General features: G+C 38.7%; 1 protein-coding gene across 24 annotated transcripts in view; it reads left to right on the forward strand.

Annotated features, from left to right (window-relative positions):
* The first annotated feature begins 5,429 nt into the window (after window positions 1-5,429).
* The window catches only part of BCAS3 (BCAS3 microtubule associated cell migration factor), a 483,031-nt gene continuing 463,311 nt past the window's right edge, over window positions 5,430-25,149 (forward strand). For 23 of the 24 annotated variants that reach the window (XM_032498340.1, XM_032498338.1, XM_032498348.1 and 20 more), the window contains exons 1-2: window positions 15,340-15,415; window positions 24,153-24,259. In XM_032498340.1, the coding sequence (XP_032354231.1) occupies window positions 24,234-24,259 (26 nt within the window). In that variant the 5' untranslated portion in view covers window positions 15,340-15,415; window positions 24,153-24,233. Of the gene's footprint in view, window positions 5,541-6,914; window positions 7,003-10,138; window positions 10,194-15,339; window positions 15,416-24,152; window positions 24,260-25,149 lie in introns of those variants that run through there. The other variant, XM_014552809.2, reaches the window with a different exon arrangement.

Genomic DNA, 25,149 nt, shown 5'->3' on the forward strand with positions numbered 1-25,149 from the left:
TGACTGGCATATAGAGCTCAATAAATGCTACCTAACATTATGGCTTTTCAAAAATGTTACTACAAAAAAAAATATTACTACAGATTCAGTTAAAAATGTTACTGTGCCAAGCAAGGAGTCCGAAAAAAAAATGCTACCTAATATTCTTATTAAATTTTTAGCTTCCTAAAATTGTTACTACAAATTCAGTTTTCTCAGCTTTAAAACAATTTTTATCCAGGGTTATGTATATGAGGGGAAGGTAAATTATGCCCTGGGCATCATTAAAAACAGTTGATGAAACATGAAAACAAATATATGTACGTATATATATGACTGAACTATTATTCTGTACACCAGAAATTAACACAACACTATAAACAGACTATACTTCAACTGAAAAAAAAGTTGATGAAACCGATTTTTGGTCTTTGTCAATAGTTTTACTTTCTGGTATCTTTACTTACAAATACCAGCTCCATATTTCAGGATAAATTGTTGGGGTTCTGACATGTAATCTTCTCCATTTAGTAAATAGAGTATTATGAAGAATAGAAAATGAACAAATAATCCTTTTGCAAAAGAGCTTACATTTTAGCTAAATAGACAATAGAATTATCTATTAATCATGTAGAAAAGAGTTTTAAAGTAGTACTAATGTATCACAGATAAAGCATAACCATAATTCATGGTTCACCTGGGGCAGTCTTTACCTTAATTTTTGGGTATAATTATTAATAGAGCCTCATTTCATGAAGGGTTCCTGGTTAGGATGATAAATTACATGGCCACTTTATAGATACTAGTCTCATGAGAATGAAAACGTAAAGGAAAATAATCATTGTATCTTTAGAAAGTTTGCTGGGCCTGATAATGAGCAGAGTGGATTAATGAGACCTGCGGGTTAGGCTGAAAGGACCCAAGATAATAAATACTTAGCACTTTGAATAGCAATGTGGGAAATACTGTTTTAGAAACCACAGTTATCTAATAATATGCAGGACAGACAAATGGCTGGCACTATTGTAATTAGATAGATGTGAGGTGATAGAACCTTGGATTCTATCCAAGGTCTACAAGGTTTTTGGTTTTTGCAGGTCTAGAAGGTTTAATTAAAAATTTTTTTAATTAAAAAAATTAAAAAAAAATTTTGGGGGGTAATTAGGTTTATCTATTTATTATTATTATTTTTTAATGTGTGAAGGAAAAGCTGGGCTGGTCTAACAAGATAACTCAGAGGTCTAGGAATGTGAAGGAGAGGCTGGGCTGGGCTAACAAGTCTAAGTATTGGAATACTGATCTGAGTTCTGCTGGACTAACTTGTAAATCTAAGTTAATTAGTGTTGGTTTGCTGTTTATGTTTTTTTTTTGCTAGCCAGCTGGATTTTCAAAGATACATATCTGGCTTTGGAATGTTGGTTTGCTGCCTCCCCACCTCCACTTTTGTGATGATAATGCTGCTAAAGCTGTTCCATGCCTATTGGCCGAATACCCCAAGCTTGTACTTTACCCTATAAAACCTCATGCGCACCTCTTGGAGGTGCTCAGAGCTTCGGAGCAGAAGCCCCTCTGAGCCTGCTGGCGTAATACATCTGAGTACTCCAACCCTCCGAGTGGTGCTTGAGAATTACACACTATCTTTATGGAGAAAAAAATGGAGTAGTTAGAAATAGTTGGTTAAGTAGTAATTAGAACTAGTTAATTTGGAGGAAATTCTAATTGGTGCTAAGAATTTTAAATTTATTTACACCTCATTAAAAATCTTAGGAGGCTCACAATATTCTTTCCACAATTTACAAAGAATGAATTCAGGGCACAGAAATTCACCTCCACTAAAAAAATGTATAAAAAACAGGGTTCATCCTATCTCTAAGCGTCATCACTCAGTTGCTCAAACCCAAAGCACAGGCATCATTCTTGTTTCTCTGTTTTCCTTCTATCCCACATACAACCCATTATCAAGTTCTTTTAATTCTTTCTTCCAAAATATTCTAAGATTGATAACTTTTTACCTCTACTGCTTTACTTCTAGTTCTAATTCTAGATGGCATCTCCCCTCTGTTCTACTGAAACAGCCTCCTTACTTGACCCACTGCTTCCACGCTGATGACAGTTTAGTCTCTGTTTAGTAGATAGAATGAGCATGACATTTCCTAGTGAAAAATCCTCTGATAGATTCCCACCCTTACAATCAAGTTATAACTCCTCATTTCCATCCAGCACCGTACTTCATTTGGGCACAGCTTACCTCTCCTAATTAGCTTGCTATCATTTTCTATTTAATTCACTTTCTTTCAACTTTAAACTGTTTTTCTCATTCTTCTTCAAAATTTATTCCTTTCTTAGGGCCTTTGTGCTATGTTGTTTCTTTTGTCTGGACTGCTTTTCCTTCAGAGCAGCTTTCTCACCTACTTCACTGAAGTCTTTTCAAATGTCATCTCCTGAGAGGCCTTCTCTGACCACATTACCTAAAATAAGTCATCTCCCACTTCTATATATCTGGCTTTTTTTTTTTTTTTCCCTATAGCATTTAACACTGCTTGAATTTCTCTGTTTGTGTGCATTTCTGTCTTCCCACCAGAATATAAATTCTCTGGCTGAGGACACATTAGTTGATTTTTAAAAATTTTTTTAATTTATTTTATTTTATTTTATTTTTTGGGGGGGATCATTAGGTCTATTTATTTATTTAGTATTAGTTTTTTTTTTTAATGGAGATACTGGGGATTGAACTGAGGACCCTGTGCATGCTAAGTATGTGCTCTACCACTGAGCTATACCCTCCCCCCAGTTGATTTGTTAATTGCTGTATCTCTATAGCCTAGAACATGCCTGACACTTAGCAGGTATTCAAACATTTGTTGAAGGAATGAACTTGTGTTTGTGATTTTGTTTCCTCCCCCCCACCCATAGTTTTGTGGAGGAATAGTGAAAGAGTTATGGAATTTAGCGATGTGTATAAAATGTTGTAGACACAATGGGGCAGCCAGTTGGTGACATGGTGACGTGGGTTGGTAAAAGAATCTACCAGAGGTATAAAGTATGGGAATGGAGAGGAGTTTATTAGGGGTACGCTGTCATAGACAGCAGCAGGCCACACAGACAAGGGGTGCCTGTGTGAGTGCCGAGGTGAAGAACAAGGGAAGAGTTCAATAGTTATGCTGCTGTAGGCAACAGTAGGCGCACAGGTGAGAGATGCCTGCATGAACACCGAGTTGCTGGGGTCTTTTATAAGGTCGGGTCACAAGGTGCCTGATCCTCTTGTGCACAAGTCTCTGATTGTTTGCAGGTGAGGTGAGAGGCTTGGGGTCCCTGAAGGGCGGTGGGATTTGACTCTGATAAGGTGGGCTAAAACAAGCCAGCCTGAGCATTATTTGGGGCTATTAGTTTGTTAGGGGAAAGACACCCAGTAAGAATGTACTTTATCTGTTGAGGGATCACTGCCACACATCTGAGAGCCCCGGAATGGGGGTCGTTGGACTTTGAAGGAAGTCAGTGGGCCCAATAAGAAACAGCTATTTAAACTGAAAAACCTTATGCGAATGCTGGTTATTCATTTATAGTTACAACCTATTGGTTTCCTCTGGATTTCCTTTTTTGTTTTTGTGTTTGTTTCTAAGCTATAGTTAACATTTATTTATTTATTTATTTATTTTTTATTCATTTATTTATTTTTACTGAAGTACAGTCAGTTTACAATGTTGTATCAATTTCTGGTATACAGCATAATGTTTCAGTCATATATATACACACACATATTCCTTTTCATATTGTTTTTCATTATAGGTAACTATAAGATATTGATACAGTTCCTGTGCTATATAGTAGGTCCTTGTTTTTTTTATCTATTTTATATATAGTAGTTAGTATCTGCAAATCTCAAACTGTCAATTAATCCCATCCCACCTCCTTTCCCCTCTGGTAACCATAAGTTTGTTTTCTACGTCTATGAGTCTGTTTCTGTTTCGTAGGTAAGTTAATTTGTGTCTTTCTTTTTTTTTTTTTTTTTTTGGATTCCACACATAAGTGATGTCATACAATGTTTTTATTTCTCTCCCTGGCTTACTTCACTTAGAATGATGATCTCCAGGTCCAACCATGTTGCTGCAGGTGGATTTCCTCTTTATTCATGGGTCAGGGACAACATGAGAATAATAATTATTTAATTCAAAGAAGTCTGGTTTTAAAATATTTGTTGTTAAACCAACTATCTGTTGTTAGGTGTTAAGGGGGATTCAACAATGTGAAATTCTTAGTCTACTAATGCGAAGGAGGAGTTTAAATTTCTAGTGGGAGAAAATGAGACATGCATTAGGGAAACAACCAAAAAACATTTCAAAGACAACAAGGAAGTAAGCCATTGATAGCAATAAGAACAAAAGGTAATTCAAGATATTGGAAAGATTCCTTTTTTAGTGGGTTTAATGAAGGAAGCAAATCTTAAATGGCTGATAGTGCTGGGAATTTGTGTAGTGGAAGAAGATGAATGTCCAAAATCTTTTAATTAGCCTGATAAATATCACTTTGGGTGTCCTTTTTATTGGAACTAATTGAGCATCAGGAGCAAATGAGTGGTTTCTTGGCTATATCTGTATCTATATCTATCTCTCCACCACCTGATTAACTGCATATTTCCGGTGAGGTAATTTGTCTACATTCTCTATTCCAATGTGCTAAACCTTACTACTAACCTACTTACTTATTAAATTTGATAATACTTATGAAGTGCTTAGTACTGGGCTGAGAGTTCACTCAATAAAACAATAAATAGTATCATTATTATGAGAAATGTAACTGACGGAATGAAACCAGCGAGATCTCCATTTGTTCTTTAGGGGAAGTAAGTGTAAACAGGTAAGGTAGAAGTCAGGCATGGTCTACACGCCTAAGTCAAACCGACAACATTACCACCCTCACCCCTCATTCAGACCACCACCTTGGCTCCAGGGCTGCCCACCAGCGCAAGCCAGGTTAGGCTCCCGGAAGGTAAACACATCGAAAGGGGTGGGACAGAAGGCGGGTTCGGGACGGGTGATTGGCCAACTAAAAGTGATTGGCAGCTGCCATGTCCACGTGCTTTGAGCTTCGAACCAGTTGTCGCGAGAATTCGATGTAAACAGACCGGTTCCCCTGCAGTCTGGCTCCTAGCCTGAGACGCCCGGGTGAGGGGCACAGGTTTCTGCAGCCCGATGCTTTTTGATGAGGCCACGAAGTTGCTGTGTGCAAAGGAAAACAGACATGTTTGTAACTCCTCCCCACCTTCCTGCGTTCGCAACCTAACCTGACACTTCGGTTTCACCCGAACTTACATACTGTTTTGTTTTCCCTCGAGCCCCAGCGGATTGGATCAGATCAGGAGGCGGGTCCGCCTCTTTTCCACTTGCTGGTTGGCGAAGCTGACCTCTAAGGGCGGTGCCCGGCCTCGGCGAGTTTGCTTCTGGGATTGGCTAGAAAGGTAGTTCCGCTGAGGCGTGGTAGGAAGTGGTGACCGTCAATCACGAGGGGAGACTCCAAACAGTGAGCCTTGAGCTGGAGAGCAGCGTTTACCGGCGGGGCGGCCGGTGAGAGGGCTGGCGGCGCTGTGGCTTTGGGGAGGCTTTGCGAGGACGAGCGACTAGCACCGTGAGGGGAGAGGGCTTGGCTGGCAGGCATTCGACGAGGGAGAGCTGTCGGGGTTGGAGGGGGAGGGGAGACAGGGCCAGGGGCCAGAGGGCGGCGGGGGGCAGCGGTGGAGGTTAAGTGGGTAGCGCCGAGCTCCTGTCTTTCAGGAGAGTGGGGCCTTAGGGGCTGGCGAGGGTCTTCCTCAGGAGACAGGGCCCTTAAAGGACAGTTCTTGGGAGGCTGTGTTATGGGAAATAAAGGGTGGAATGGAAATGAGAGGGCTGAGGGGCTGGGGGTGAAGGTACCCACTGAGGAAGGAGCACCTGGGCTAGTTGGGGCAAAGGGTGTTTTGGTTGTAGCAGATGGGACTTCATCAGTTTGCGAGTTTTCACATATCCCTGCTTAGAAGAGATGGTTTTAGGGGCTTTCAACATTAGTTCCAGCCTGTGGGCTTTCCTGAGCCCTGTTAAGAGATCTTTAGTATTGCTGTCTAAAGTGTAGTCCCTTTTAACCGTAGCCAAATGCATTCCATGCTTTTACAACCTCCTCCAGTGATTCAGACTCTTATTAAGCATTCAAGGATCAGGATTCAGCGAGGTCCCTGGAAAGGATAAGGGGCTTCTAACATCATATATGTTTTTACTTACTTAGACTCTGGTGATTGGATTACAATAGCAAGGGGTTTAACAAATAAGATTTTAAAAATCTTGTTAAATTATGACTGTGCAGTTTTAAAAAAATATAAAGGACATATAGCATTATATTAGTTTCAGATTCCAACATAATGATTTGATATTTGTATATTTTGTGAAATGATCACCACAATAAGACTAGTTAACATCCATCACCATATGTAGTTAAAATGTTCAGTCTTACTCGTAGATTCCCAACAGCCTCAGTTGGAGAGTATTACTTCAGTGTTCGATTTGGCTTTAAAATATTGTACCAGGTGTATTTTCATTATCCACAACATGAGATTTCAATAAATTCTTTGATTTTTGGCTCACAGAGATAGCACATTTGTTTTTATAAAGTGATTCTCTGCTAAACTTTCCATCCCTTTTGAGTTGATGTTAACAGTAGATCAAAGGATCCTGCAGGAGTCTTAACCTGTTCTGTGGTTCTGAGGCTTGGTGCAAAAGAAAAAGTCTCAGTAATTTGAAAACTTTTTAATCTATTTGTCCTCTTCCGCCCTCTCCTCTTTAAGGTGTAATAGGAATTGCTAAGAAAGTTTCTTAAGTTTAAGGTATTTTTGACAAGGGATTTCTAATGAGCAACCATAAGCTACCCACCAAAGATAATGATCTGTTTTTCTCTTTTTGTTCTGGAAACAGGTTTTGTGAATGAAACAATGGCTACAGATTCCCCCAGAAGACCCAGTCGCTGTACTGGTGGTGTTGTGGTTCGCCCCCAGGCTGTCACGTAAGCAAATTTTAGATAAGCCTAATAGATGCAGGAAAGATTACTTAGAATGGTAACTAACCTTCAGGTTTCCTTTCTGAGCATTGCTTACTTTTGTAAAATCTATTTAATTTTGGCTCTACAGGATGATTAATATTGCCAAGGCCAAATAAAAGGAATAATTGGAGGATCAGTTGATGTATTTATCACATTTACAGAGTACATGAAAACACTATGCTAAATCCTAGAGTACTGTTTTCTTCAAACCTCAGGTTTAATAATTAGTGGGTCATTAAATCAATTTAGTGGATCAGGACCATTATTTAAGAAATAATGGAATATAATAGAAAATACAGTTGAAAGTTAGTATTGTTTTGTGATGCCCTCATAAATATATTCATATGTATATGTGTGTTTACTAGATTGTGATATAAAATGTATCACTTGCTCTAGGTCCTAGTCAGAAAGTTTCAAAGTCAGTGTTATAAAGAATACATTTCAGGCTGCTCGCTCTCTCTCTCTCTCTCTCTCTCTCTCCCCTCCTCTCTCTCCCTCTCTCTCCCTCTCTCTCCCTCTCTCTCCCTCTCTCTCCCTCTCTCTCCCTCTCTCCCTCTCTCCCCACCCCCTTCAGAGATGGCCCGCACTCTGTCTATGGAGCGTGTACCTACTTTTACTCTAATCTGAGCACCCAACCCCCACACCTTGTGGCCTTTCTCTTGCCTTTTGATGCATCTCTCTAAATAAGTCTACCTTTACTCAAAAAAAAAAAAAAAGAATACATTTCAAAAAAATTTTTTTTAAATGGAGGTACTGGGGATTGAACCCGCACATGCTAAGCGCACCTTCTATCACTGAGCTATACCCTCACCCCCTCACTTCTATATATTAAGCATTCTTTGACAAAGCATATCTATACTTTCTAGGAGCTTATAATCTAATGTGTTTTAAGATGTGTGTGTTTGTAAGCACTATAATCAATAAAAAAGGTGCCAGCCTAACAGCATGAGAATTTAGAGGGAGAATTTTAGTGGGAGTTTTTTAGGATTTTAGGTCAAAAAGATTTCATGAAGAAGCTAACATTTGTAGTGTACTTTAAAGGCTGAAAAGAAATTGGGCATTTAGAATCAGGAGCACATTTTTGGCAAAGGGAATAGAGTGAGTGGATGTGGGAAAGACAAGCAGTTTTCATAAATGAAATCTAGGAGAGTTGACCTATTTAAAGGAGGTTGAGGTGGACAATTCAGACCCTTGAATACCTGGCTAAGGAGATGAAACTTGTTTTCTACCTTTTCAAATGTTTATGATAGAATTGTAGCATTTTGGATGCTTTCCCTTGGGCAGTTTAGCATGTTACATAAAGACTGCCTTCTCAGACTAACAAAAGTATACGTATAATGTGGTATTTTGCCATTGTGCTGCGTTTCCCAGGGCTATATTTCTTTGCTAACTGTGATCCATGGCAACAGGAAAAGCATGTTATTAGCTACGAGTTAGGCCCTACTTCAGTCTTCATTTTACACATGAGGGAACCAAAGCAGAGAGAAATAAGTTGTCCTTGGTAATAGTCAAGAAGGGAAACCTGGATCAGACCCAGGCAATTTGTCTCCAAGTCTGTGTCCTTGTGTGGTAGTCAGAGCTGCCTCACCATGTGGTATTTGACATATATTGCTTTTTGTTATGCAGTACATAATTTTAGTGGGTTTTTTTTTTAAGATATCCCCCACCATTTTAGTGTTTTTTAAGTTCTTCACTTTATTATTATTATTATTATTAATTATTCAATATTCTTTTAAGAAATAATGCTGATAATGCTTGAGCCATCCACTCTGCCTAAGTACTGGCTTATAGATTCTGGAGATATAAGGGAAATATGAAAGATGGATTCCTTTCTGTAAGTTTACATTCTAATGGGGGACATCGTGAATAAGTAATTTCAGGCTCTGATCAGTGCCCAGTGTGCTATGAGAGTGACAATGGGGACTATGACTTAAGGCCATCAGGGCAGGGCTCTCTGAGGAGGTAAGACAAGCTGGAGATCTGGAAGGGAGGGAACAGTTTGGGAAGGAATCCAGACAGAGAGAAAGCTGGTGTAAAGGTCTTGATTCAAAGAGGAGCTTGGTGTATTCTAGGAACTGAAGTTGCATATGACTGAAGCATAGTTAGTTAGGAGAGTGGCAGAAAAATGAAGTTGGACAGGTAGGCCTAATCAAAAAATTTTAAAAGCCTAATCATTTTTTGTAGATACTTAAGGGATATTGCTTGCTTGCTTGCTTGCTTTCTTCCTTGCTTTCTTCCTTGCTTTCTTCCTTCCTTTCTTTCTTCCTTCTTTCTTCCTTTCTTTCTTTCTTTCTTTCTTTCTTTCTTTCTTTCTTTCTTTCTTTCTTTCTTTCTTTCTTTCTTTCTTTCTTTCTTTCTTTCTTTCTTTCTTTCTTTCTTTCTTTCTTTCTTTCTTTCTTTCTTTCTTTCTTTCTTTCTTATATATAGGGTTTAGGACAATTCACCTTATTTTCTTCAAATATAATTTTTCACATCTCCCTGACATGAGCTTGATTTGATATTTTTTCTCCACTTGCTGACGTCTGTATATCTCCCATTTAAAATATCTTCATTTCCTTAATAGTTCTTCACTTTTATGCATTCTAATATTTTCCCTTGTCTTCTGTGTGCCAAAGTTCTGTGAGGATTTCTTAACTCCTTCTAATGCCTGTGTCTGCAGCAAAATACAGGTTCATTTTGCTATATACAGGTAAGGGACTAGGTTCATTACCAGTTTAAGGAGAAGGTTACTAAATACTGAGTCATCAGCAAGTTTTTCTTGCTCTAACTAGGGCATTCTTCTGCTCTGACTCAAGAGGAAGGTCCTGCTTTAGCCAAGTCTTCTGTCATGACTCTTTCAAATACGATTTCATATTAAAATAAGAGCGTGTGACTTTTAAGAAGAGAGAATGTTTTACAAAATTTAAATCTCATTTGCATTTAATAACATACGAAGAAATTAAGAAAGCAGGTTAGCAGAATTATTAGGTGATGAGAGATTTTTTCTTTTTTTCTTTTTTAAAAATATTCTGAATAACTTTATTAGGGCTTGTAGAAAGAGCTTTTCCATGTTTCATAGGAAGCTGTCGTAATCAGTTTTATCCCTTTCACCCTTTTTCAGGGAGCAGTCTTACATGGAAAGCGTTGTGACTTTTCTGCAGGATGTTGTGCCTCAGGTAAGTGTCTGTGTGGTTTCAGAAATAGTAGGTTTTACTCTTAGTCAGGAAAGCTCTGAAAGACTGTTTCCTAAACTTGACATGAGTACCATCCACTTCGGAAAGACTTGATGTTTTTGCATGCCCAGCATGCAAAACATGCCCAGCAGGAGAAACTGTACTTGCTGTCATTATTAGATGTGCCTTGGTTTTATGCTGACAGAGGCACAAAAATTATTCCTCAGAACTTGCTTTACTGAGAGGAATCAAGGTGAGGTGTTACTGAGAGATGGGACGTGGGACTCTCTTTTTGGGTTCTGTTTCCAAAATCTTTCTCTTTTCCTGGTTAAATGTTACCTGTCAGACGTGAAAAAAGCAATATAATTAGATATTGTATTAACTAAATACCATACCAAGTGCAAATCTGCACCATTTCATATTGAGCAGGAATTTTTATGCCAAGTAGCACTTGCCTTGTTCACTCTAAGAGAGGAAGCCCTTTACTGTTCCGTCTATATAAATGTAAGAATGAAGAATGAGAGTGGCCCTCTTGGGAGCATCTCTAGTGCCCTGTCGCCCAGACTTAAATTATCAGAGATTATCGCTTGGCACACTTGTTAAAAATAATAATTTCCAGGCTTCTCTCCCAAAGCATTTGACTCCGTGGAATTGAGGTGGCATTGCGTCTCTAGTAAAAATCTCAGGTGATTCTTTTGATGCAGTAGCGTTGGGAGGCCCTGTTTAGTGGAACTACTGAAGAGAAAGGTTTCTGTGTCTTCTCCTGTGGTGATGTCAGCGTTCTGACTGCCACGGCATCTATAAACTGCACTGTTCATAAAGGACATTCATAGGTCCAGTGTCCCAGCTTTATAAGAAAGTCCTAGAAAAGTCTATAAAGTCTAGATTTCAGTTGTATTAAACAAATTGTATTCGTCAAATAGGAGAAAGTATCAAGGCATGCTGTTATTCCTAGATTATGTTCAGTCAACTTTAATGAAAACAGACCACGGTGACAAAGTGTGGGGGGCACGTACGGAAAAATACATGATTGCTTGCTTTGAGGAGCTGAGAAAAGAAGGGAAGTCAAGTTGCTTGAAACAGTCAGAGATAATAGCAACATATCAGTAAGTGTTACACATGGGAGTACTGACTGAATATTTAGTTGCTAAGGGAATGCATAGCAAGGAAAGAGTGAAAGAGTCACGTTCCAAAGGACATTGGAAGTAGCATTAATTGAAATGAATGGAAAGGCTGGGTGTTTGATGTTGGAGGACACTGCCTCGCTGGGTATGGCAGACAGCAGAGCTGTAGCATCTTGTACCCTGTACAGCCCGGCTTGGATGGCAATCTGGGGCTGAGATCCAACTTACTCTTCTACAAACTGCATCTTCCTCAAACCCTGAGCCCTGACACGAGGCTGGTTCCAAGGAAGGGGCATTTCACAATTTTGGTAATTTGTCTGCTTCTAGATTGACCCTTTATCAAATTTTTACAAAGACACTTTTTGTGCTAGTGGAAACCCTGTGTCACATGCAGTTTTTGCTGGCTGGAGGAGAGAGGCTGCAGTCAGAGGCTTTGAGGGAATAGTGGAGAGATGGCCAGAGAAATAAGAATACTAGATGGAGTAATAGATGGAAAACAGGGGGCTGATAAAACTGTTAAAATGCTGGAAGGTAGATGTTTAAGGTCGTTTTGATGAGGATTATACATTAGAAAGGGGATAATCTGTACAATTGACTATGAAGATTTGGATCAGAGTTAAGTAAATGTGGAAGTGAAGCTGTAGTCACAAATCTAAGAATTAGAATGTTCATTTAAGAAATTTATGTTATGCATGTCATTATTGTCATTACTGTGGAAAGAAAGCCAATACTCAGGCAGTAGATGTTTTACTGAGTACCCACTATGAGCCAGGCACTGTGTTAGGCTGGGAGGGTACTTGGACCTCTTCTTTTTTTTTTTTTTTAATTGAAGTACAGTCAATTCTCAGTCCCTATTCTTAAGGCTTCGTGATCTAGGGTAGCAGTCAGCAGACTTTGCTGTAAAGGGCCAGATAAATTTTGCAGTTCATACAGTCTCTGTCACAGCTACTCAGCACTGCTTTTTTTTTTTTTTTTTACGTAAAGGAAAAGGTGTGGCTGTGTTAAAATAAAACTTTATTTAAGAGCACAGGTGGTGGGCCACATTTGGTGACCCATGTTCTCTTTTTTCCCCACATTTAATCCAGAATCCTCCATTGGCACTTCTAGTCAGCCACTTAGAAAATGGTATTTTTTTTGCTAATATTATGTTCCAACTTCTGCCCTATTCTGGGAATCATTGAATTCATGAGGCCTGGAAATTATTCTCTGGGTCTCCAAAAAGGGAGAAAATGTGCTGTTAGACTGGTATTGGCTTCTTGAGCTGCCACATATAGAGTGAATTCCCACTGTGTTTAACAGATGTCATTGATGGCTGGTGGAATCCCTAAGCTGTGCCCTTAGATATAACTCTGCTTATGAAAATTTATTTAAAAGAAATGTCATCAAAGAAAAAGGTTAAAGCTTAGAATTTTTCATTTCAGTCAGAAATTTTGACATTTTTCAGTGTAAAAAAATTGTAGCCAGCCCATATGACAGTAGCAGACAAGCAAATTATGATACATAGTCCCTATAGAATAATTTGCTGGAATTAAAAATTATACTTTTGACAATAGCACACAATGGAGGTTCTTTTTCTCTACGGTGAATAAATGAAACAGCGTATCTACAGTGATTGTTACTGGTTTTTAAAATTCGACAGTAAGTTTGTGCTTATGTGTATATGTGTTAGAAACAAGATAAGGAATAAGAGGAGAGATAAACAAATCCTGTGCTCAATAATGGGGTGAAAGCTTCAACTCTGAACACGAGAGCTAGAGCAGTCAGATCTTGGTTGAAGAAGAGGGCTTACAATCAGTGCTGGGGGGAAAAACAAACTTTTGCGTGGCAGTACACTAATTTCCATTAAGATAGCCAATGAAAGCCGAGTGGGCACCAAACAGTGAAGTCTGTGCTTCACTGACAGCAACGTATCTAAACACGAGCGAAGAGTATTATAAAAAGCTGAGCGGCAAAATGATGTGTCACGTGCTTTTGTGCCAGCCTGCAGGAAGGCACACAAGAAGCAACACTCAGATGTTTCCATCAGCTTAACAGAATATTCTCAAACGCTTAGTAAAGAGCACTATGTCTGCTAAGGAGAAAGGAAAACTTGAAGACATAGCAAAAGTATGCAAGCCGCGTTGTGAAAGTCTTGTTTCCCCCTGAAGGGGGAGGAAAAGAAGTTTAAGAATCCCGGCACACTGAACGGCCTCTTTTAACCTCGTCCTTTGCTGCATATCAGCCAGAAATCAAAGGAGAGCATCTTGCAAATGTTGCAGAGGAATTGGGAGAATGTTGACGGACACAGGTGATAAACAATTTTATAATAAATCTGCTGGATGGGAGATTCGGAAATGTGTTATTGCTTTACCAGATTAAGGGAGAGTCTGATATAGTGGTCCTAAATGCAACATGGTGTCCTGGATTGGGGTCCAGGGGTGGAGAAAGGGCATCAGTGGAGAAACTGGTGAAATCCGAACAAAGTCTGGGGCTTAACTGATAGTAATGCCCCAGTGTTGGTTTCGTAGTTTTGACAAATGTACCATGGTAACATAAAATTTGGTTAGATTAGACAGTTAACATTAGGGGAATCTGGCTGAGGGGTATATAAGAACTCCTTGTCCTGTGTTTAATAATCTAGTTATTCCCAAATAAAAAGTTTATTTTTAAAAAGGAGAGTTTTCAAGGATGAAAAGAGCAGGACCAACGAAGAACGTGAGGATGAGGTGGTAGGAGGTAAAGTTGATGAATTAGTTGGTTCTAGTGCAGGTTTTCCTTTTCTCCAAAGGAATTAACTGCCCTATACACACCTCGAGTTTTTTTTTTTTTTAAAGACAGTTGAAATCATAAGGATGTATAAGATAACTTTTCTTTTTGTATAATAAACCTACTATTAAAGTAACCCCATCTTTTAGTAATATTTTCAATGGCCATTAACCTTGTGTGGCACAAGAAAAGGGCTGTAAACTGACATGGAAATATAAACAGGTCACGTAGAACACATATTACATATGGAATGGTGGTTTTTGTATGCTTTTTTTTTCAACTTTTTTTTTTTAATGGGGATAGGATTAGGTTTATTTATTTATTTTAAGTGGAGGTACTGGGGATTGAACCCAGGACCTCATGCTTGCTAAATGTGCGATCTGCCACTGAGCTACACCCTCCCCCTACAACAAATAGTTTTTTAAGACAAGAATGTTACTTGCGATAGTTTTACCCAGCCATCCTGAGCCGCTCAAACACATGGGTTCCTCCAGCAAATCCTTCATCAGCTTTTGATACAGCTTATAGTAAAGAATTGTTCTGTGAACTGACTACCACCATATAACTGACAGTGTTGCAGCTCTTTTGTTGACATTCTGAGTACTTGTAAATATATACAATCTAGAAATTCTAGAAAATTTTAAATAAAAACATTTGCTTTGTAGCAAGATGACTCCCTTTGAATACTGATAGGTACCGTTGATATGTTTCCTATGACTTCGTGGCAGTTTATGCTTATCTTAGTGACCCTTGCAGGCTTGCAAGGTTGTGTCTAGAGGCTGGATAAGAGACTAAAAAAGTAATACTTTTTTTTCCCCACCTCTCAACTCTGGCTTGTGTCCTCCACCCTGGCTTGTGTCCTCCACCTGAAACTGGTGGTTAGCAGAATAATACTCTTGAAAATTCTAGCTAGAGTGTAATTGCCTGATCATAAATACCTGGGAGCTAAATATGTGTGGTAGTTTGGTTTACTTCTTAAGCTTTATTTGTTGACCAGTATAGGAGGTAATTTAGTCTTGAGTGTCTTTGAATTACTGTGATGCTGTAAACTGTGATCATTGTATTTGGGTTAGGTTAAAAACCCTTTTTTGACCAAGATTATCAAGACTCCTGGATTACTTTCTTTGGGAGTAAAAATATTACAAAATGTGCTAGTTCTCAAGATGTAGGATTGGTGAGGTTAGAGGGGAATAGGGTTGGCGTTATTTAAATTACTCTTTGTTTTGAACATCAGTAAAATTTGAGCTATTTTCATTCAAACATTTCTGTTTACTATGCAGGCTTACAGTGGAACACCTCTAACAGAAGAAAAGGAGAAGATAGTCTGGGTCAGATTTGAAAATGCAGATTTAAATGGTATGGTTTTAATTTTTCCAGGGCATATGAATTAAATGTTTGAGGTTGACCTGATTCGAAAAAGAAAACTCTTACTTTAGTCAGATTACTTTCCCTTACAGTGACTTTTTAGTTTTCAAAATGAGTTTATTTTTAATTGAAAAAGTAACATATTCAACTACAGAAACTTCATTAGAATTAATACTGTATTGGACAAGTCTTAGAGTCACTGTAGCATATCGTGCCTAGCCTTAAACTTCAAGTCCAAGTGAGATAACAATTTCTTAGAAAAGGTTTTATTAATTCAAGTTTGGACGTTTGTATAGGATGTATAACTGCAAAACAATCACCAGTGTTGAACTTTTTACATTTTAAAATTATTTTGCTGAATTTACGCCAGTCCAAGGCCTGCTGGCTCTCGCATACCTTCCATTTATCTCATTGCTCCTTCCTGCTCCCTCTTGCAAGGGGACTGCTCCTTGTCTGTTTCGCAGGCTGCCATGTCAATTGCCTTCTGGCTGAGTTTGGGAGGTGCTGGTGGGAAATTGAAAGGGAAGATGGGAGAAAGGGAAGAGTATTATGCTCTCTTCCTCTCTCTGTCCGCAGCTGCATTTCCTCCGTGGTCCTAACTTCCCCTGGGCAGCTCCACTGGCGTTCCAATTTGTGCTAGGTGACCGCAGCACCCTGCCCTTCTCCCTGTCTCCCTAGCCCAGGGGTAGTAATGGCTTCCTGCCATTTGCTAATCCAGTAGGTTGCCTCACGTTTCCTGTTTTGGCTTCTTAGCTATTTTGTCATATGTGTGACCAGTTGTCTGTATTAAATTCCCAATTATGAATACATTGAGTGATTTTCGTTGCCTAGTTGGTCCTTGACTGATACCATCCTCTTAGTCTTTTTCTCCTCCAAGACTTTTACAATATGATACCGTGTTTCCTTTAAAAGCTACTGTTCAGGATGAGAGAGTCTAAGTATCAGTTCTGCAAATTGGTTTCTTTTGAATTTTTGATTCTCTGTCAGCTGGTTCGTTCAAATGACAACTTGTTGGGCCTTCTTTGTGGAGAATAAAATGTTCACTTGTGGTGATTATTTATGGTACCTATTTATGGTAACCTTTCCAGCACTATTTCTCTCTGAAAGCTTATTTAAAATTTTCTATTTACAACTGTTCACATTTCTTTGTTTACTAGCATATTCTTCTGCCTTTCCTTTCTTCCTTTTCCTTCTTTATAAGCATGTAGGTGTTCGTCACCTTTTGTTTTCTATCAGGTTCCTCCTGAATTCAGACTCTTTTTCTCCTGGAAATATATCTGATTTGTGGATGTCAGAAGATATCAGAGGAGTTTCTCGATTTAATAACAAAGAAAATGTGGTTGTGGTCTTGAAAATATTTAGCTGGATAGTAGCGAAACTTGCTATACAACATATGCATAATGTTAAAAATAATTAATTTTTTAAAGTTTCATGTTGGCAGTAAAAAATGATTTAAAATCATACAATTAGCTTTTAAAAATGTCATCAAAACAATGTTTAGGCAAGGTTTTTGTGTTTTTGTTTTAAACAGCAAGTAAGCATTGCTGGGATAATGTTCTATGAAGTTTTTGCTTTTTTGCAGTAGAATGCATCTGGGAATGTAGATGGATGTTGCTTATTTGGTACTATGTATTCCACTGAATTTATCATGGTTGTTCCTAACTTAGTATTTCGTATCCCAGTTGACTTAGTAAACTTTCAAATTTATATGTCTTCCTCTTAAATACTTAGCACACTCACATGTCCTTTGGTCTCTCCATATCATATTGATTTTGTATGAAATTTTGTTTTGTGTTTTTACAGCTATGCTTTTTATTATCTTTGGTCCAAGGAGAGAGAGAGAGAGGGAGAGAGAGAGAGAGTGTGTGTGTATGTGTATGTATGTGTGTGTGTACTTTTGTGTGTTTTAAGGCAGTAGTAAATACTACCAAAAAATTTGATCCCCCTTACCTTCCTGGTCTCTTACGGCATTTTTAAAATTTATGTTTTTTCTTCAAGAATGTTTGTTTAGGTGTTTGTATGGCAAACCTTCTGAGATACTTACAATTGAAGGAAAATTTGGCTTTGGGAAAGAAAAAGTAGGGTCCACAGGCTGCAAGTCCAGCCTCTCCCTGAAGAAGACTAACAAGGACTAACTTCTCCATTGCACTGGGGATTCCGGATCAGCCAGCCTGCCCTTCCCTGGCTGTGCCTGCTGCATCTGGGATGCATTGCCTTGTTCGTTGCCTTTTGTCTTTGATAGTACCCTAAGGGAGATCATGGAGGGGACTCTCCTGACTGCAGCTATGCTAGTCTAGCAGCCTGTTTCTCTGTAGAGCAGTTGTGGATACCCCGGAATTGTATTAGGTACTGAGGCTTCTCTTTGCCAGACTTGGAGTTTTTCTGGCAAAACAATGTAGAAGTCTTTTAGCTGTTTATAGATTCAAGTTATTTTTATAATATTAATGAAACTGTATTGGCTGTTAATAGAACTTGCAGTGTTTGAATTGAACTCTGCCCTGGTGATTGCTTTCAGTTTTTTCCAGCAGGCCTGGGAGCTCTGCCTTTCTGCTTAAGGTGCCAGTTGGCCCCCTTACCTCCAGGCTGCAGCTCATTTGATTATGGGCTTATCATGGTTGGGGGTGGAGTGGGTAATAACGGACGAGAGATACTTCTGAGGACCCTGGGTTATTGGGGTTCTTCAGTCCTGGACCCTTCTAGGTCTCTCCATTCCTTTTCAATGTACTAACTTTGCTTTGGTGTTAGGTAGAGACTGCTACTTTTGGAGCTCATTAGAAGGTGGGATTAAGGCCTTGTGTATCATGATCATTGTTCTGTTTCTGCTTTCAGGCAGTCTGCTTTATACCTAAGATTGTTTTTCTTGAGGCACTGTATTGGAAAAAGTTGTAAAAAGTAGCCAGAGTAGTTTAATATCCTGACTTTTTTGTGTGTGTCAGATTTCCTAAAGGTGAGCACATAGTTTGAGTCCCCAGACACATCGGGTTAACCAGCTGGTTTGCTGTCAGCACTCTTTGGAAATTCTTAGCAACCTCTAGCCCATCCTGACTTGGTCAGTTCTAATGTCAACGTCTAGTACTACATACTTAGGTATCAATTTTTTTGTATTGAACAGGATTTTCTTTTTTCAGTTGCACGTGATTGGCTTAAGGGAATCTTAAAGTTTTAATTGTGGTAAAATGCACTTAGCATAAAATTTGCCATCTTAACCATTTTTAAGTGTACAGTTGGGCAGTGCTAATAAGTACATTCACATTGTCATGCAGCCAGTCTCCAGAACTCTTATGAAACTGAAACTTTGTCCCCATTAAGCAACAACTGTGTGTCCTCTCCTTCCCACCAGCGTCTGGCAGCCACCACTCTACTTTTATGTCTCCATGACTTTGAGGTACTTAAGGTACCTCATACGTGGTATCATACAGTATTTGTCTTTATATGACTGTCTTATCTCACTTAGCATAATGTCCTCAAGTTCTGTTCATGTTGTAGCATGTGTCAGAATTTCCTTCCTTTTTAAGGCTGTATAATATTCCCTTGTATGTACCGGCCACGTTTTGTTTATCTCTTCATCAGTGGTCATTTGTGTTGCTTCCACCTTTTGGCTCTACGAATGATGCTGTTCTTAACATGTATGTACAGATACCTCTTTGAGTCCCTGCTTTCGGTTCTTTTTGGGTAGTACCCATAAGTGGAATTGTTGGCTCATATGGTAATTGTGTTTTTAATTTTTTGGGGAGCCACCATATGGTTTTCCATAGGAGAGTTTTTTCTTTTTTAAACCTACTCAGATCTGGGAAAGATGGAGGGCTTGATACCTCTAGCCTTTCCCTTCTCGTCACTACTTCTCTCTGAGTGCTTGCTTCTCTTCTTTGGCTCTATTGAGGTTGGAGTAGTGATTGCTCATGGCTCTCTGTTCATACCATCATGATCAAAGAGGAGAAAATGTTCATTGAATGATCCAGAGCGCTCAGTCTGGATTACTGTCCAGTTATTGGAAGAGCTGCAGTGGCCCAGGCTGTAGTTCTGGAACTGGCTCAGCTGGGCATGTGCCTGTCCCTGTGCTTGATGGGGGGGTCAGATCAGTTACCAGAAAAGGGGAAAGCGTAGAGTAGGATGTGTGTGAGGTGTGCAGAGATAATAGCTACTGTGGACCCCTGTTGCTCTGCTGTGCCTGAGTCCCCATTTTAGCTGCCTTCTAGACACCTTCACTTAGATGTCCCTCAAATGCTTAATCCTTTTCCATGTACCTCTGTCCCCTCAAAAGCTGTGCTTCAACCCCACTTGTCTTTCAGGTCATTAAAGGCACAAAACTTTTCATGTCTTACGATCTTTGCACAAGGGGCTGTCTGACTGCAATGTCCCTTTTTGCCTTAATCTTCGTTTACCTATTAGCATCTCCTAAAAATGACTTTCCAGTTTTTAGACTGGGTATTGGCAGTGTGTTGCTGCTGTCAGTATGCATGGGGAATACAGAAGAAGCTGGTTTGGGAGAAAAGACTTAATTTCACTTTATACTTGGATTTTTGAGGTAAGCAGAAAAACCAGTATTCTCTTCTCCCCCTCCCAAATGCAGACATTTCTTCTAAGGAAGGAGAGTGTACTGTGTGCAGTATTGTGGGAGGTTCACAGATAGGTTAAGATGGACAAATGTTTGAAGGGTGAATCAAAGGAGAACATTGCAGTTACCTAAGACCACAGAGGAACGCTGGATGTGTCTATAGGAGAAACTGTAAAGTCCCCATTTAGGGGTGAAATAAGAAAAAAGAAACCATTAAGGAAGACAAAGGGCAGTTTATGGATAGAATTGCCAGTGGTGGTGTGACAGAAGGTGTAAAGTCAAAGAATAAGGATTACTTAAAGCTACACTCTGAAGAATAAGCTAAAACGTTTACAAAATTGTATTCAAAAGTAATCAAGACTGCTGTACCACCATCCAGAGAAAGAAAAACAGTACAAGTGACTAAGCAGAATCTAAAATAAGAGATTTTCTCCATGTAATGACCTCAGAGTTTTATATGTGGCATTTGAGCCGTCCTAGAAGTGACAGCATGTGATCAAGGTGGTAGCTGTAGGAGGAAGATGACTGGATTGAGTATCAAGAGTCCTGAGATCTCTCTTCAGCTTGGAGTAAATTATACCCAACTTGTCAGTAAAAAGATGGAACTGGCTCCTCTCTGCATACGACACAGAGTTGCTCTGTGTCAGATTAGGTGATGGACATCCAAAGCACATGGGAGATTGTAAAAGAGCATTTAAATGTAAGCTGTAAAGAGAATTAAATATGCCTGAGAAAAATAAATATATGCTTCTGAATTTTGCTGGGTATAGAATCATTTGCTGTTTTATGCTAGTGATGAATTCCTGTCACAGGAAAATCAGCATTAAAAATACTGATTATAAGCTGTGTTCAGATTCTGATCTTTATATTTGAGCAACAGGAACTCACTAATGTAGACGATGGCGGTGAGGAGGTCTGTCACTACTTGTATTTTACAAAGAGCACGCTGACTGTAGTATGGAGTTTGGTGGGCAGTGGTGAGGGCAGGAAGCCATTTATGCCTTTGGAGTAGACGCTGTAGAAAAGAGTGGTGGTGATGTAAGAAGATTGGTCACAGATTTATTGCTAGAGGGAAGGAAGAAGGCGGTTCCTGATTTTGCTCTCTGGTGAGAGAATCATGCTGTTCACCAAAATAGGGAGCCCTGGAAGTTCAGGCCTGGGGAGATGATCTTGATCTTTGAGTGAAATCTGATCTTCTATTGAGACATCCAAAAACCCATGTAAGGGGAAGTCACTAGCAGATACTAACTGAAGCGGTGGTCGGAATGAGATCACTTGGGGAGGGTATGCTGTGAGAAGAAAAGGAAGTTTAGGAATAAGCTTTAAGTAACTCTGATATTTAAAGAGTAGTTAGAAAAGGATGAGCCAGCAGAGGAAATGGTCAGGGAAAAACTAGAGAGCGAGGAGGAAAACTAGGAGACAGTTTTGTCTGGAAATCAAGAGGAAATATTTTAAGGAGAACGTCATGAGCATTGGCTATAGCTATTGAATAATCTTAATAAGATGTGCTTGGAAAACGTGTATTAGATTCAACAACTTGGATGTTACTGGTGACCATAGCAAAAGTCACTTGGGAGGAGTGTTAGGGGCAGAAACCATTCTGAAATTGATCTGGGGTGAATGAGAGAGAAAAAAATAGATGACAGTTATAAACAAGTCAGTCAATGACTTTAGCTTCTAGGAGAGGAAATGCCGAAGTCAAAGGGAGAAGGATATTATTGCTTTGATTTATGATTTAAAAAAACTGTTGTGTAAATACATCAAGGTAAGTAACACAAATGTATGGATCAGTGAATGAAATTTTACGAATCCAACACTCATGTAACCATCTCTAGGGTAAGAAATAGAACATTGCTGTCTAATTGCCTAGTGGTTTGGAATTTCATGTAAATAGAAAAATTCAGTGTGTAGGCTTTTTTATTTGTGTTTTTTTTCTCTTTATATCTGTGAGGTTCATCCATATTATGGTGTTTGGTGGTAGTTCATTTTATTTCTGTGTTGAGTAATCTTCCATCATATACCACTTCCATCATATACCACTGTGCTTGTCCGCTCCTGGTGATGGACATTTGAATTGATTCCAGCTTTTGGATCAAATAATGCTGCTATGAATTTTCTTGTGTGTGTCTCTTGATATATATTTACGCCTCTAATGAGTATATACCTAGTGTGGAACTACTTGGTCAAAGGGATCTGTATCTTAATGTTGAGTATCTATTGTTCAGACTTCTCCACAGTGGTTATACCGATTTACATGTACCAACAGTAAATCAGCAGCCTCTTCGCTCCACATCCTGTCAACATGTGGTTTTGTTATTGTGGTTTTAATTAGCACTTCCTTGATTACAATGAGGTTGAGTCACTTTTCATGTTCACTGATAATTGCTTTATTTGAATATCCTCTTTCTGGAGTGATTTCATGTCTCTTGCCTTGTTTTTCTAATGACGTAACCTTTTTCATATTGATTTTTGATTGCTACGTGTGCTAGATGAATTCTTGCGGGGCTATGATTGTCTCCCATTTTGTGGCTTGGCTTTTCACCCTTCTGGTAAGGGTGGCTCATGATTAACCGAAGTTCTTCATTTTAGTGTAATAAATAATATAATAGAATTTGCCAATCTTTTATGCTAAGTGTTTTTTTTTGTGTGTGTCCTGTTATGAAGTTTTCCCCTGTACCGTGATCATAAACATTTCTACATTGTTCTCTAGTGTTTTATTAATTTTACCTTTGGCATTTGTCACTTGGTACTGACTTATTTGAAAAAATTTTGAAAGATAAGAGACACTTCATCATATTTAAATGCTCACTGGAAATATCCAGTAGCATGGAAGGAATTGAAAGTGGAAAGAAATGATTAGAAAAAGACTCCTGAGAGGGTTTGGGGTGGGGGTGGGGGTGGGGCAGATGAGATCCAGAGCAGAATGGAGGGATTTACATTAGACAGAAGGAAAAGACAACTGTTTGTAATACAGTGGAATGAGAAGAGGGTGGTACAGATGCACACAGGTCGTTGGCAACAGGAAGTTTCTAGTTTCCCTGTGAGTATGAGACACATAACCTGCTGAGTAGAGAGAGATCGGATAGAGTCAGAGCTTGGAGAAAGTTTAAGAAAGTCTTTGAAGAAATTGTAGAGTAAGTTCCAAAAACAGAGTAAATGTGTTGTGCAGTTCTGAGGGTCCAGTTGAGGTCTGTGGATATTAAGTTATAGTGGTACCAGTTGTGTCTCACTGTGTGCTTTTTCTGTCGTAGGACTTGGTTGCTGTGGAATGTACTAGGATAGTGGGTAGTTGGGTTCACCTAGATTGAAGTTTTGCTAGTTGGACATCGTGCAAAGATCCCACCAGAAAAGAATGAGTGAACGTAGATTATTGACAGAAGTTACTGAGCTGATTGAGTGAAGACCGTGAGCTGGGAGGAGAGTAAATGTAAGAGGGACCTGAAGAACTGGGAGAAGGCCTGGTTATTGGAGGTCCTGATGAAGTCAGAGAATGAATCATAATGCAGATAGTGAGCAAACTTGCTGGAAGGTAAGGTTGTGATCTGAGCGTAGAAGGGCTGATTAGCGATTTTTGAAGTGTGACAGTTTTGTTCGGTAATAATACTGATACAATACTGATTATGTAACAGGTGCATTATTATTCACTGATGTGAATTAGAAACATACATATAATTCTTTTGTAGTGGGTCGTATGCCCAGTGTGTTCAGATGTATCAGGATTCAATTCCTGTTTGTGAAGGAACATAAGTTTTCTCCCATTGCTAAATTTACACATGATAGAAATTCTAGATGATTATACTTCACATTTATATTTAATGAATTTTGGTAAAATACTTCATTTTCATTTATCATTTACAGATGGTTTTGTTCCTGATGCTAATATTCCCTAGTTCTCTAGCGAGAGTTTGATTTTTAAAACCTTGCTTGTGCTGATAATTGTAGGTACTGTTTTAAAAAAAATCCCCAAAACTACTAGTTTTGTAATTTCAGCTTCCCGTTCACTTTCTTTTAAATGTCTTCCAATACTTCTGTATTTTTAATTGAAAAACAATTGTTACATCAGTAACATTAATTAAGTTTTCTTGTAACATGAATGTTGTTTCTTTAGTAACATTAATGTTTTCTTGATGGACATTGTGTCTTTAACCTGTTCCATTGTTAATTCTAATGCAGATACATCAAGAAATCTGGAATTTCATGAAATACACAGCACAGGGAATGAGCCGCCCTTGCTGATTATGATTGGCTACAGTGATGGAATGCAGGTCTGGAGCATCCCTGTAAGTATGAAGATAGTTAAATCCCTAAAATAAAATACTTCTCAGCATGCTAGCTGGCGATACTTTAAGATCTCATCTACTTATTTCACAAGCAGTTGCTAAGAGACTGGTATATGCGCATCACTTTACAAGGCCCAAGGAGTAACGAGCAAGTGGGAAGTCAGAGAAGCTTTAAATGTTTTATAAAGTGGACCAGGAATTGTGGCAATCATTTTACATACAAGATCTCATTTCTCATTATAGTACCCCTATTAAGTAGATATTATTATTGTATTTTTCTGCATTTTACAGAAGAAGAGTAAACAGGCTTGCAAGAGGCTTTTACAAAAAAAGTAATGATCATTTAAAAAAAGAATCATTGTTTTGAATCAGTTAAAACTTTCACATGGTACAAAAGTCAGTAGGTATAAACAGGTAAAAAACTCTACCACTCTTGTGCACCGTTTCCTTTGTCTTAAACAGCCAGGATTTCTAGTTTCTTATGTATCCTTATAGCTATATTTTATGCAAATAAAAATGCATATGCATATATTTCTCCCACCCTGCCCTTCCCTAACAGAAGGGAGCATATTGTACAACTCAGTCTGTACTTTGCTGTTTTTTACTTATAATGTCGGTTTTCAGAGAGCTTCTCTATAGAATTTTATAGCTGCGAACAATTCCATTATTTGGATTTTCCTTAATTTACATAACTTGTTTCCTTTTTTTGGAAATACTTGAAAGTCTCTCCTGTCTTTTTTTTTTTAAATATTAGAAATAATGATGTAATACATGAACTTGAACAAAGATTATTTTATATCTGTATATCTATGTAGGATAAATCCAAATTTTGAAAAATGTTTTAAATTGTCTCATATTGGTCCCTGTTTGCTTCTTAAATACTACGTATT

The sequence above is a fragment of the Camelus ferus genome, chromosome 16 (genome assembly GCF_009834535.1).
Source record: "Camelus ferus isolate YT-003-E chromosome 16, BCGSAC_Cfer_1.0, whole genome shotgun sequence".
Taxonomy (NCBI): domain Eukaryota; kingdom Metazoa; phylum Chordata; class Mammalia; order Artiodactyla; family Camelidae; genus Camelus; species Camelus ferus.